The 10883-nt window shown below is 36.8% G+C and overlaps 1 protein-coding gene across 2 annotated transcripts; it reads left to right on the forward strand.

Annotated features, from left to right (window-relative positions):
• Positions 1-206: 206 nt before the first annotated feature.
• On the forward strand, positions 207-7841 carry LOC149162639 (serine/threonine protein phosphatase 2A 57 kDa regulatory subunit B' beta isoform-like). 2 transcript variants are annotated; one of them, XR_016261940.1, is made up of 5 exons: positions 207-809; positions 916-1098; positions 1440-3213; positions 3748-4184; positions 4388-7841. XR_016261940.1 is itself a non-coding variant. In XM_089437334.1 (4 exons), exons 3-4 carry the CDS (start codon positions 1906-1908, stop codon positions 4081-4083), a joined length of 1644 nt encoding a protein of 547 aa, XP_089293460.1. In that variant the 5' UTR covers positions 208-809; positions 916-1098; positions 1440-1905; the 3' UTR covers positions 4084-7841. The 2 variants fall into 2 exon arrangements, 1 of the variants encoding a protein (XP_089293460.1); XM_089437334.1 differs by having other exon boundaries at positions 208-809; positions 3748-7841.
• Positions 7842-10883: the final 3042 nt, after the last annotated feature.

The following is a 10883-nucleotide window of genomic DNA, read 5'->3' on the forward strand; positions in this document are numbered from 1 at the left end:
GTTTAGACCATGATTTCATTTCAAAACATCGTTTGTAAGAGATTAGATTTCAGTCATTAATTATATTGGTTTCTTAAAATGGTTTAAGATCACGATTTTTAAGTATATGAGCTGTAAATGTATGTTTGATGACGTCATTGGGGCCGTGGTTCATTAAATGCATTGTTTTTAATTTTTAGTATTATTTTCCGCAAATAGAGGCGAAATGCTATTTTGCTGAGAAGCAATGATGGGGATTGCTGTCCCAAAGCGTACTCTAACCCTCCATGTTGGGAGTAAGTTTCCCGGTTTGTATTTCTCTGTGAAGACAACAATATCTTACGATCCAATTCTGAATGGACGACATCGGTCTGATTAATCCCTGTATTTCCTCTCCATGGGAACATGCCCCCAAATGGAAATTATTAGACTGCAACCTAGAATTTATCTTCACATGGAGGTGCCACGTCATTCTGGTGAGTAAAATGTCTTATTATTGAGTAGAAAGCAGGTCTCTTCAATAAATTATTATCAGTTTTTTCTTCGGTTAACTCATCCAGCTTGACCCTCCATTTTCTTCGATTCCTTACCGCACTGTGCTGCTCCGCTCCGATCGTCTTTGACCCTCGGGATCTTTGTGGCATCCAAATTCTCACTAAATATGTCATTCAGCTACTTTTCGCGGGCTGTCAATTTGGCGGTGAAAATGGCGCTCTTTGAAACCTAGATGCCATCTGGAGGGTAAAGTGATTCCTTTTCCTGGAGGCACTGTACTTACCACAATCTTTTTACTGGTTTCGTATGTGATCTCGAGAATTTGGCAGAAAATGGTAAAGCCGCGATCGATCTTCGTCACAATCATTGTTTCTTTTATATATTTTTTGCTGTGGGGAATCTAATTTCCGAGTTTCTTTTTCGTCTTTTTCGCTTTCGTAGATGCCATCGGCGCTGCAATTGTGTGATATGATCAGCTTAGTTCTGAAAAACCTAAAATTGATCAGACAATACCCTTATGCCCAACACCGGATTCGGAAGATAATGAATTCGAGCTTAGTTTCTTGATCCCGTCGAGGTTGCCATATATTGGGAGGAAAGCATATTGGATCTGAAATCTCAATGGTGAGTTTTTGTTTTTCTTTCAGTTCAGTGCCTGTTCTCCTTTTCATTTTTAAATTTCGTTTTTACCTTCCGCATAGGGGCATCTCCAATGCCTGTAAAATTAGTATTGATCCAACCCCCTTCTGAAGAAAGGGATTTTTATTCATGGGAAAATTCCAAATTTTACCAAAATTTAGAATAAAGAAGTTGCCTGAATAGGGGCGTGGGAACAAACACCTGTGGGGCTTCTCTGTTCTCTCTGTCGCTTGTTTTGCGCTCTCTTAGTTAGACAACATCAGAGTTGGTTAGAGGGTCTATGGCGACGCTCATGTTGAATTGTGGTCTGCTTCTGTTTTTGCCAGTGTCAGAATTCCAGAATGCGATCGGCGATAAGGGATGTTCACTGTTAAGTACAGTTACAACTACATGATGCGCGTGTTCTTTTCCTGAATTAAGATCAAAGATCTGTATGTTTACAGAATCTCAGAATCTCATGATTGCAGCAAAGCCCTAGAATTATTAGTGTATTAGACTTGGCAATGGTAATTGTCTGCTGAAGTATGCTTTTTAGTGAAATTTATATGCTTGTAAATTGGTTCTAAGGATACACGAGACAGAGAAACAAGCAGTGGCTTGCGAATGAAGAGAAAGATCCCCATGTCTACATCCGAGGCAACACAAAAACCATATAATGATCAGTCGCTGAAGCTTGTTGCTGAATATTGTGTCTAGTGGTATATGCTTCTGAGCTGAGATTTGTCAGCTTGTGAAGGATTTCAAGGAGTCAGTATTGGAACAGAGAAACAGGGGCCTAAAGCTTCTTCAGACATGTTTGCCAAACTAATGGGCAGGCGGTTGTACCGCAAGCCCTCGAAGTCCGAGAGCAATGGAACAGCTGTAACAGCACCACCACCAGTGAAAGCGGTGGATGTGCCTTCATCTGCATCCATAGATCAAGCGGTTGCACCTGTGAAAAACGGATTGAAATGTTTGAATGATGATGCCATACCGCCGTCCTTTGGCGGACCAGAGTTGTCAGATGCCATAAATCATGACCCAGGGAACAAACCTTCTGTCGTGGCACTGAACTCTGTAGTTGCCCCGTTGACATCTCCAATCAAAGAGAATGATGTGATTAATGCTGAATCTGATCATTCTCCCAATGGTAGTCTAAGCCCCACTGCAAATTTACCATTGTTGAGAGATGTTCCTTGGTTTGAAAGACAGGATCTCTTGATTAAAAAATTGAATCTTTGTTGTCTCCAATATGATTTCTCAAACCCTAAAGAAAATATTGCAGAGAAAGAGATCAAGCGGCAAACCTTACTGGAGCTTGTTGACTATGTTCAGTATGGAGCAGGCACACTCACAGAAAGAGTTCAGGGGGAGATTGCCAAAATGTTTGCTTCAAATCTTTTTCGTTCCTTGCCTCCAGCTTGCCATGAAAGTACAGGATTAGACAAATTTGACCGGGAAGAAGAAGATCCCTGTATGGATCCTGCATGGCCACATTTGCAGATAGTGTATGAACTCTTGCTCCGATATATAATTTCTGCAGATACAGATCCCAGATTAGCAAAGAGGTATATAGACCGCTTCTTTGTACAGCGATTGCTCAACCTATTTGATTCTGAAGATCCTAGAGAGAGAGAGTATGCAAAAACTATATTGCATCGCATTTATGGAAAATATATGATGCATCGACCATTTATACGGAAAGCAATTAACAACATATTCTATCGATTTATTTATGAAACTGAGAGACACAATGGCATTAGTGAGCTGTTGGAAATTCTGGGTAGCATAATAAATGGTTTTGCATTACCTCTAAAAGAGGAACATAAACTCTTTTTAAGCAGAGCTCTTTTGCCTCTGCATAAGCCTAAATGCCTTGCTCTCTATCATCAACAGCTATCATACTGTATCACTCAGTTTGTGGAAAAGGATTTCACGTTAGTGGATACTGTTATTAGGGGTCTACTAAGGTATTGGCCTGTCACAAACAGCCAAAAGGAAGTTTTGTTCCTGGGAGAACTGGAGGAAGTTCTAGAAATAACGCAATCTTCTGAATTCCAGTCTTTCATGGTACCTCTGTTTCGGCAGATAGGTCGCTGCCTCAATTGCTCACATTTCCAGGTTTGTAATTGAATTTTCAAATTCCATTTTTGAAGCATTCCTATTTTTTATTGTCAGATTTGTAGATTTTCTTTCAGAGGTGGTGTTTGCTTGATTCGTTCTGGTTAAAATTGTACAAGATTTTATATTTTAATTTCTTCACATTCAATATGAAGATTTTCTGAGTTCAAATAAAATTGCAACTGTGGGGACACAACAATTTATATTTTATTTTCTCAGAGATCTAGGTGGTAGGTTCTTGCCTCCTTAGCATTCTCCCTTTTGAATTTTCTAATCTAGCTATTCGTCCTGGTCAACTAATAGTTGACTGCCACAACTGTTAGCTTCACATATCATTTTTAGCTCCCCAGAGAATAGTTTTGCTATCCCCTGCTTGTTGTTCTGAGTTATTGACACTTAGTCAGGTCCTTCAGTTGTTTGCAAAGTCCTCTTGCAGCAATTTAAGATAATTGTTAGTGAAGTTTAAAATCATTCACAAACTTTATCAGGTTTATTTGCTTAGTTTTATTGGTTGCTAACGTAGAAAATTGGCAGGTGGCAGAGCGGGCTCTTTTCTTCTGGAGCAATGATCACATTGTCAACTTGGTAGCTGAAAATCGAAACGTTATCCTTCCTCTCATTTTTGAAGCATTAGAGAAGAATACAGCATGCCACTGGCATCAGGCAGTGCATGGCCGTACAATGAATGTAAGAAAGATGTTCATAGATATGGATGAAAACTTGTTCAAGGACTGTCAGCTAAAATTCCAGGAGGATGAAGCAAAGGCAAGAGAAATTGAAGAGAAGCGGGAGGTGATCTGGAAGCATCTGGAAGCTGTGGCCACATCAAGTGGTCTGAGTGAAGAGTCAATTGTAGTTGGGCAGAGTTGAAATTTTACCGGGGATGAAAATAACTCTGGATGTTTATGCCGCTTGCTAACCAACCATAGCAGAATGATTTTCTTCTGAGCTATTTTCTCGTTGACTCTTTTGTACGCATTCATATCTTCAAAAATTTCTTTCACTTGTATGATTGGGACAGAAGGCACCCACTGTTACTTATTTTGAAAGTGTAAAGACATCTGTAATTAGATACTGTAGAGTTTCTTTTGCCAGGGCAGGAGAATCTAATGTGTCAATTGGTTTGTATTCAGGAATAAATGGTTCTAACTAATTACTGTTGGATATTGTTTAGATGGTTCAGGCATCTGCAGTCTAGATTTTCCAAGTTGGATGTGCGGTTGAGAATTCAAATAATGGAAGGTCTTGAAGGGGTTGCAGTAAATGCCCATAACTGTAATTGAGTGATCAGTTTGGGTTGAGTTAAGATCAGGTCTCCACCATGCTGTTAAATAGTTTGGAGCATTCTGTATGAAAGTGTATTATAATATAACCAGAAACCTTTTTTTGCACTGGGTCGAAGTGAGTGCTTTGCTCTCACTACCTTTGTTTGAAACGGTACTAATATTGATGTGTTATCATTGTTTGTGCAAACTATGCAGCTATAAATGAAAATTGTGCTATGAATGGTTCACATATTTCCCAGCATCACTGATGGTACATTGCATAGAGGAACTCTGGTTAATGTTTGTAGGCATTGAACCTGGCAAGTTTCTTACCTTAATCTGGGGGCAAATTCAAATCTAATAGACTGAAATTCTGGTTGTATTTACTATTTCCATCATTCCCGCGAGTCACTTCCTTACCCTTGTGATAAGGAGGAGATAATTGCATTTGTTTCTCCAGTATTTCTAGGCCATGTATTTAATTCTTGCTTAAATTTGAATATTATTGTTGTAAGTGAAACTTAAGGTGCTCTCAGAATGATTAGTATATGGGATCTAGCAGGGTTAATTTTTCTTTTTCAATAGAATAGGTTCTTTCTATGGTTGACGAATTCTGTAATATGCTTGTTAGTATCAATCGGATTTTTAAATTGTAACAGATCATGTGCGTTGTTTGTTTTCGGGACTAGCTTATTGAATTATTCTTCTTTTTTGGTTTTGATTATATGCTGGGCACCTTCTTATCATATATTATCTTTTGTTTCTCGAGTTGCAGGAGCTTATTCTCACATTTCTAGTGTCTTAGGACATGTCATAGTCCTTAGGTCATTAGAGCTTGTACAATCCTAGCCAAGTTTCACTGTTTTTCCGATGACCAAGGTTGGAGTAATATGGTGTATTAATTTTATAGTTTCCTTTATTATCATTTACCTTTGTTTTGGACAGCCTTTGTTTCTAATGTCTCACTCTGCCCAAATTCTTCTAGGATGTCATTTTCGGGTGGATCCGTTTATCACATACTGTACATATCATAATATTAGTTTGCCAAGTCTGTCACAGAGTATTTGCTCTTTATTGAAGTAATTTCAATAAAATTAAGGTCTGTAAATTACAGTTAGTTGACCATTGAACAGGCTACAACATTATGTAAATACTGGAACAGTATGGACATAAGCATGTGGTGCATATAGCAGGTTCCTTCTGTTGTGGTCCAAACTTGTTGGAGGGCGTTTCAAAATTAATCCGACTATAGTCTTTGGTCATATTGTCATATTTAGTTACTTTGATTGGTTGTATCCGAAACAAGCAGTGGTACAAAAAGGAAAAATGAATGTAGTCTTCAACAAACAGAACATTATTTTAATATAGTTTTAATCCACTATTAAATAAATTTACATTGGCGTGCGATAACATGGAAACTACCTGTTGCCAGTATGGGTTGAACATGCATGTGATTGTGTCATAGTTTCCATGAAGACATCTGCAAATTTGAAAGGGTGAATTATTTAATTAATGTTCCTTGAAACCAATCTTATGAGAGGTGCTCTGAAGGTCTTGCTCAAACCTGTTTATGTGACAGTGTTTTCCATATTGTTTTCTAATTCAAAGATTAATGGAAAGTGGGAGTATTTTTCCATTTATTATTAGTAGTCATGATTTTGTAAAATTGAATGCCCTTGAAACAATATTGTAATAGACTATATGGTTCTGACAGTACAAAGACTAAGATGCATATTTTAAAACATAAATGATTATAAGGAAGTTTTATGCATGTCAAAGTTGATTCTTTTCGGAAGCGACGCTGAATATGACCTGTCGTCTAACTGTATTATTGGAGCACTAATAGTGGGTGATTTATGAGTTGATTTTGTGGAGAGATGATATTTTCACGAACTCTGACCCATTCAAAACGCAGGTCAATGATTTGTCCAGAGGCATTATTCTTGTTTCATTAATGTGCTTTGACAAACTTGCAACCCAATAGGCACATGTATCGAATTGTCGTGATTCTAGAGCTTTGAAACTGAACAAAGTCGTGCCAGTAACGTAAGGTATAGGAAATGAGAAGGAAAAAGATAAGTGCATGGTTTTTTCACTCATGTGCTGTCACAACCTTGCAATTCAATGACACAACACCAGTGATGTGAGCTATTTGAATCCAGAAGGCAAAATTGAGACGTGTTATCGATGCATCTAAGATCCAATAAAACGCCCAACGGTTGGCAAAAAAGAGACACGATTAGTAGAGTGATTCTTGGTGCAGTTAGAAAAAAGCTTCTCGGTACAATTAGAAAATTGCATTAGAGGGTAGAGACTTCGTGATTTTGGACTCATCACATTGTTGTGTTATTTTAATCTCAAGATTAGAATCGGTAACTCTTCAATTAGAGCTAAAATAAAAAGGTTAGAGTGGCAGTTGCTTAATTGAACATAGTTCTTTCAATTGTAATTAGAAGTATATGTGACTCTTTAATAGAGATAAATAGATCAGAGTGGTAGTTATTTTCTTAAAAAAGGAGAGTTTAATCGTTTGGTAAACCAATGGAATTTGAGCATTTTCTTTGGAGTATTAAAATTTGATGTTCTGCGTTTCTTCCAAGTTTTACATGAGTATTTAGTTTGTTGTGATCACTTGGATTAATAAGGGTGCTTCTGAGTAAAATTTTCCATTCTAGCTTGGCCCTGGAGGATGGTGAATAGGTTCAAGTTGTATTTGAGGATGTTCATAAGGGATTGCTCCATTTTATTCTGGGCTTCGATAGGTGGTGAACAGGGCAAAGTTGTATTTCAAGGTATTAAAGAAGGATTTCTCCATTCTAACTTGGGCTTAGATGGGCATTGAATACGTTGAAGCGGTATATTTTATGCACTGTAAATATATTTTGTACCTTCTCGAAAACGTTATTTATGATCTTACTTTCATTGTTTGTGCTACCTTGAGTGATATTTTGGAATGCTTTATGCCGCTTGCTAACCAACCGTAGCAGAATGATTTTCTTCTGAGCTATTTTCTCGTTGACTCTTTTGTACGCATTTATATCTTCAAAAATTTCTTTCACTTGTATGATTGGGACAGAAGGCACCCACTGTTACTTATTTTGAAAGTGTAAAGACATCTGTAATTAGATACTGTAGAGTTTCTTTTGCCAGGGCAGGAGAATCTAATGTGTCAATTGGTTTGTATTCAGGAATAAATGGTTCTAACTAATTACTGTTGGATATTGTTTAGATGGTTCAGGCATCTGCAGTCTAGATTTTCCAAGTTGGATGTGCGGTTGATAATTCAAATAATGGAAGGTCTTGAAGGGGTTGCAGTAAATGCCCATAACTGTAATTGAGTGATCAGTTTGGGTTGAGTTAAGATCAGGTCTCCACCATGCTGTTAAATAGTTTGGAGCATTCTGTATGAAAGTGTATTATAATATAACCACAAACCTTTTTTTGCACTGGGTCGAAGTGAGTGCTTTGCTCTCATTGCCTTTGTTTGAAACGGTACTAATATTGATGTGTTATCATTGTTTGCGCAAACTATGCAGCTATAAATGAAAATTGTGCTATGAATGGTTCACATATTTCCCAGCATCACTGATGGTACATTGCATAGAGGAACTCTGGTTAATGTTTGTAGGCATTGAACCTGGCAAGTTTCTTACCTTAATCTGGGGGCAAATTCAAATCTAATAGACTGAAATTCTGGTTGTATTTACTATTTCCATCATTCCCGCGAGTCACTTCTTTACCCTTGTGATAAGGAGGAGATAATTGCATTTGTTTCTCCAGTATTTCTAGGCCATGTATTTAATTCTTGCTTAAATTTGAATATTATTGTTGTAAGTGAAACTTAAGGTGCTCTCAGAATGATTAGTATATGGGATCTATCAGGGTTAATTTTTCTTTTTCAATAGAATAGGTTCTTTCTATGGTTGATGAATTCTGTAATATGCTTGTTAGTATCAATCGGATTTTTAAATTGTAACAGATCATGTGCGTTGTTTGTTTTCGGGACTAGCTTATTGAATTATTCTTCTTTTTTGGTTTTGATTATATGCTGGGCACCTTCTTATCATATATTATCTTTTGTTTCTCGAGTTGCAGGAGCTTATTCTCACATTTCTAGTGTCTTAGGACATGTCATAGTCCTTAGGTCATTAGAGCTTGTATAATCCTAGCCAAGTTTCACTGTTTTTCCGATGACCAAGGTTGGAGTAATATGGTGTATTAAGTTTATAGTTTCCTTTATTATCATTTACCTTTGTTTTGGACAGCCTTTGTTTCTAATGTCTCACTCTGCCCAAATTCTTCTAGGATGTCATTTTCGGGTGGATCCGTTTATCACATACTGTACATATCATAATATTAGTTTGCCAAGTCTGTCACAGAGTATTTGCTCTTTATTGAAGTAATTTCAATAAAATTAAGGTCTGTAAATTACAGTTAGTTGACCATTGAACAGGCTACAACATTATGTAAATACTGGAACAGTATGGACATAAGCATGTGGTGCATATAGCAGGTTCCTTCTGTTGTGGTCCAAACTTGTTGTAGGGCGTTTCAAAATTAATCCGACTATAGTCTTTGGTCATATTATCATTTTAGTTACTTTGATTGGTTGTATCCGAAACAAGCAGTGGTACAAAAAGGAAAAATGAATGTAGTCTTCAACAAACAGAACATTATTTTAATATAGTTTTAATCCACTATTAAATAAATTTACATTGGCGTGCGATAACATGGAAACTACCTGTTGCCAGTATGGGTTGAACATGCATGTGATTGTGTCATAGTTTCCATGAAGACATCTGCGAATTTGAAAGGGTGAATTATTTAATTAATGTTCCTTGAAACCAAGCTTATGAGAGGTGCTCTGAAGGTCTTGCTCAAACCTTTTTATGTGACAGTGTTTTCCATATTGTTTTCTAATTCAAAGATTAATGGAAAGTGGGAGAATTTTTCCATTTATTATTAGTAGTCATCATTTTGTAAAATTGAATGTCCTTGAAACAATATTGTAATAGACTATATGGTTCTGACAGTACAAAGACTAAGATGGATATTTTAAAACATAAATGATTATAAGGAAGTTTGATGCATGTCAAAGTTGATTCTTTTGGGAAGCGACGCTGAATATGACCTGTCGTCTAACTGTATTATTGGAGCACTAATAGTGGGTGATTTATGAGTTGATTTTGTGGAGAGATGATATTTTCACGAACTCTGACCCATTCAAAAGGCAGGTCAATGATTTGTCAGAGGCATTATTCTTGTTTCATTAATGTGCTTTGACAACCTTGCAACCCAATAGGCAATGTATCAAATTGTCGTGATTCTAGAGCTTTGAAACTGAACAAAGTCGTGCCAGTAACGTAAGGTATAGGAAATGAGAAGGAAAAAGATAAGTGCATGGTTTTTCCACTCATGTGCTGTCACAACCTTGCAATTCAATGACACAACACCAGTGATGTGAGCTATTTGAATCCAGAAGGCAAAATTGAGACATGTTATCGATGCATCTAAGATCCAATAAAACGCCCAACGGTTGGCAAAAAAGAGACACGATTAGTAGAGTGATTCTTGGTGCAGTTAGAAAAAAGCTTCTCGGTACAATTAGAAAATTGCATTAGAGGGTAGAGACTTCGTGATTTTGGACTCATCACATTGTTGTGTTCTTTTAATCTCAAGATTAGAATCGGTAACTCTTCAATTAGAGATAAAATAAAAAGGTTAGAGTGGCAGTTACTTTCTTAATTGAACATAGTTCTTTCAATTGTAATTAGAAGTATATGTGACTCTTTAATAGAGATAAATAGATCAGAGTGGTAGTTATTTTCTTAAAAAAGGGAGAGTTTAATCGTTTGGTAAACCAATGGAATTTGAGCATTTTCTTTGGAGTATTAAAATTTGATGTTCTGCGTTTCTTCCAAGTTTTACATGAGTATTTAGTTTGTTGTGATCACTTGGATTAATAAGGGTGCTTCTGAGTAAAATTTTCCATTCTAGCTTGGACCTGGAGGATGGTGAATAGGTTCAAGTTGTATTTGAGGATGTTCATAAGGGATTGCTCCATTTTATTCTGGGCTTCGATAGGTGGTGAACAGGGCAAAGTTGTATTTCAAGGTATTAAAGAAGGATTTCTCCATTCTAACTTGGGCTTAGATGGGCATTGAATACGTTGAAGCGGTATATTTTATGCACTGTAAATATATTTTGTACCTTCTCGAAAACGTTATTTATGATCTTACTTTCATTGTTTGTGCTACCTTGAGTGATATTTTGGAATGCTTTTTTGGAATATTTTGGGAATAATGAAGAAAAAAAGGATGTTAGAATTGGATAGGTGGTTATTGTATCTTATAAGAAAGCCGCAAGAGGGATTTAGGTCTTTAAGTTTCCATGTTTTGTCACTAA

The sequence above is a fragment of the Pinus tabuliformis genome, chromosome 5_2 (genome assembly GCF_031772625.1).
Source record: "Pinus tabuliformis cultivar Carrire ecotype Pingquan chromosome 5_2, CPIR1, whole genome shotgun sequence".
NCBI lineage: Eukaryota > Viridiplantae > Streptophyta > Pinopsida > Pinales > Pinaceae > Pinus > Pinus tabuliformis.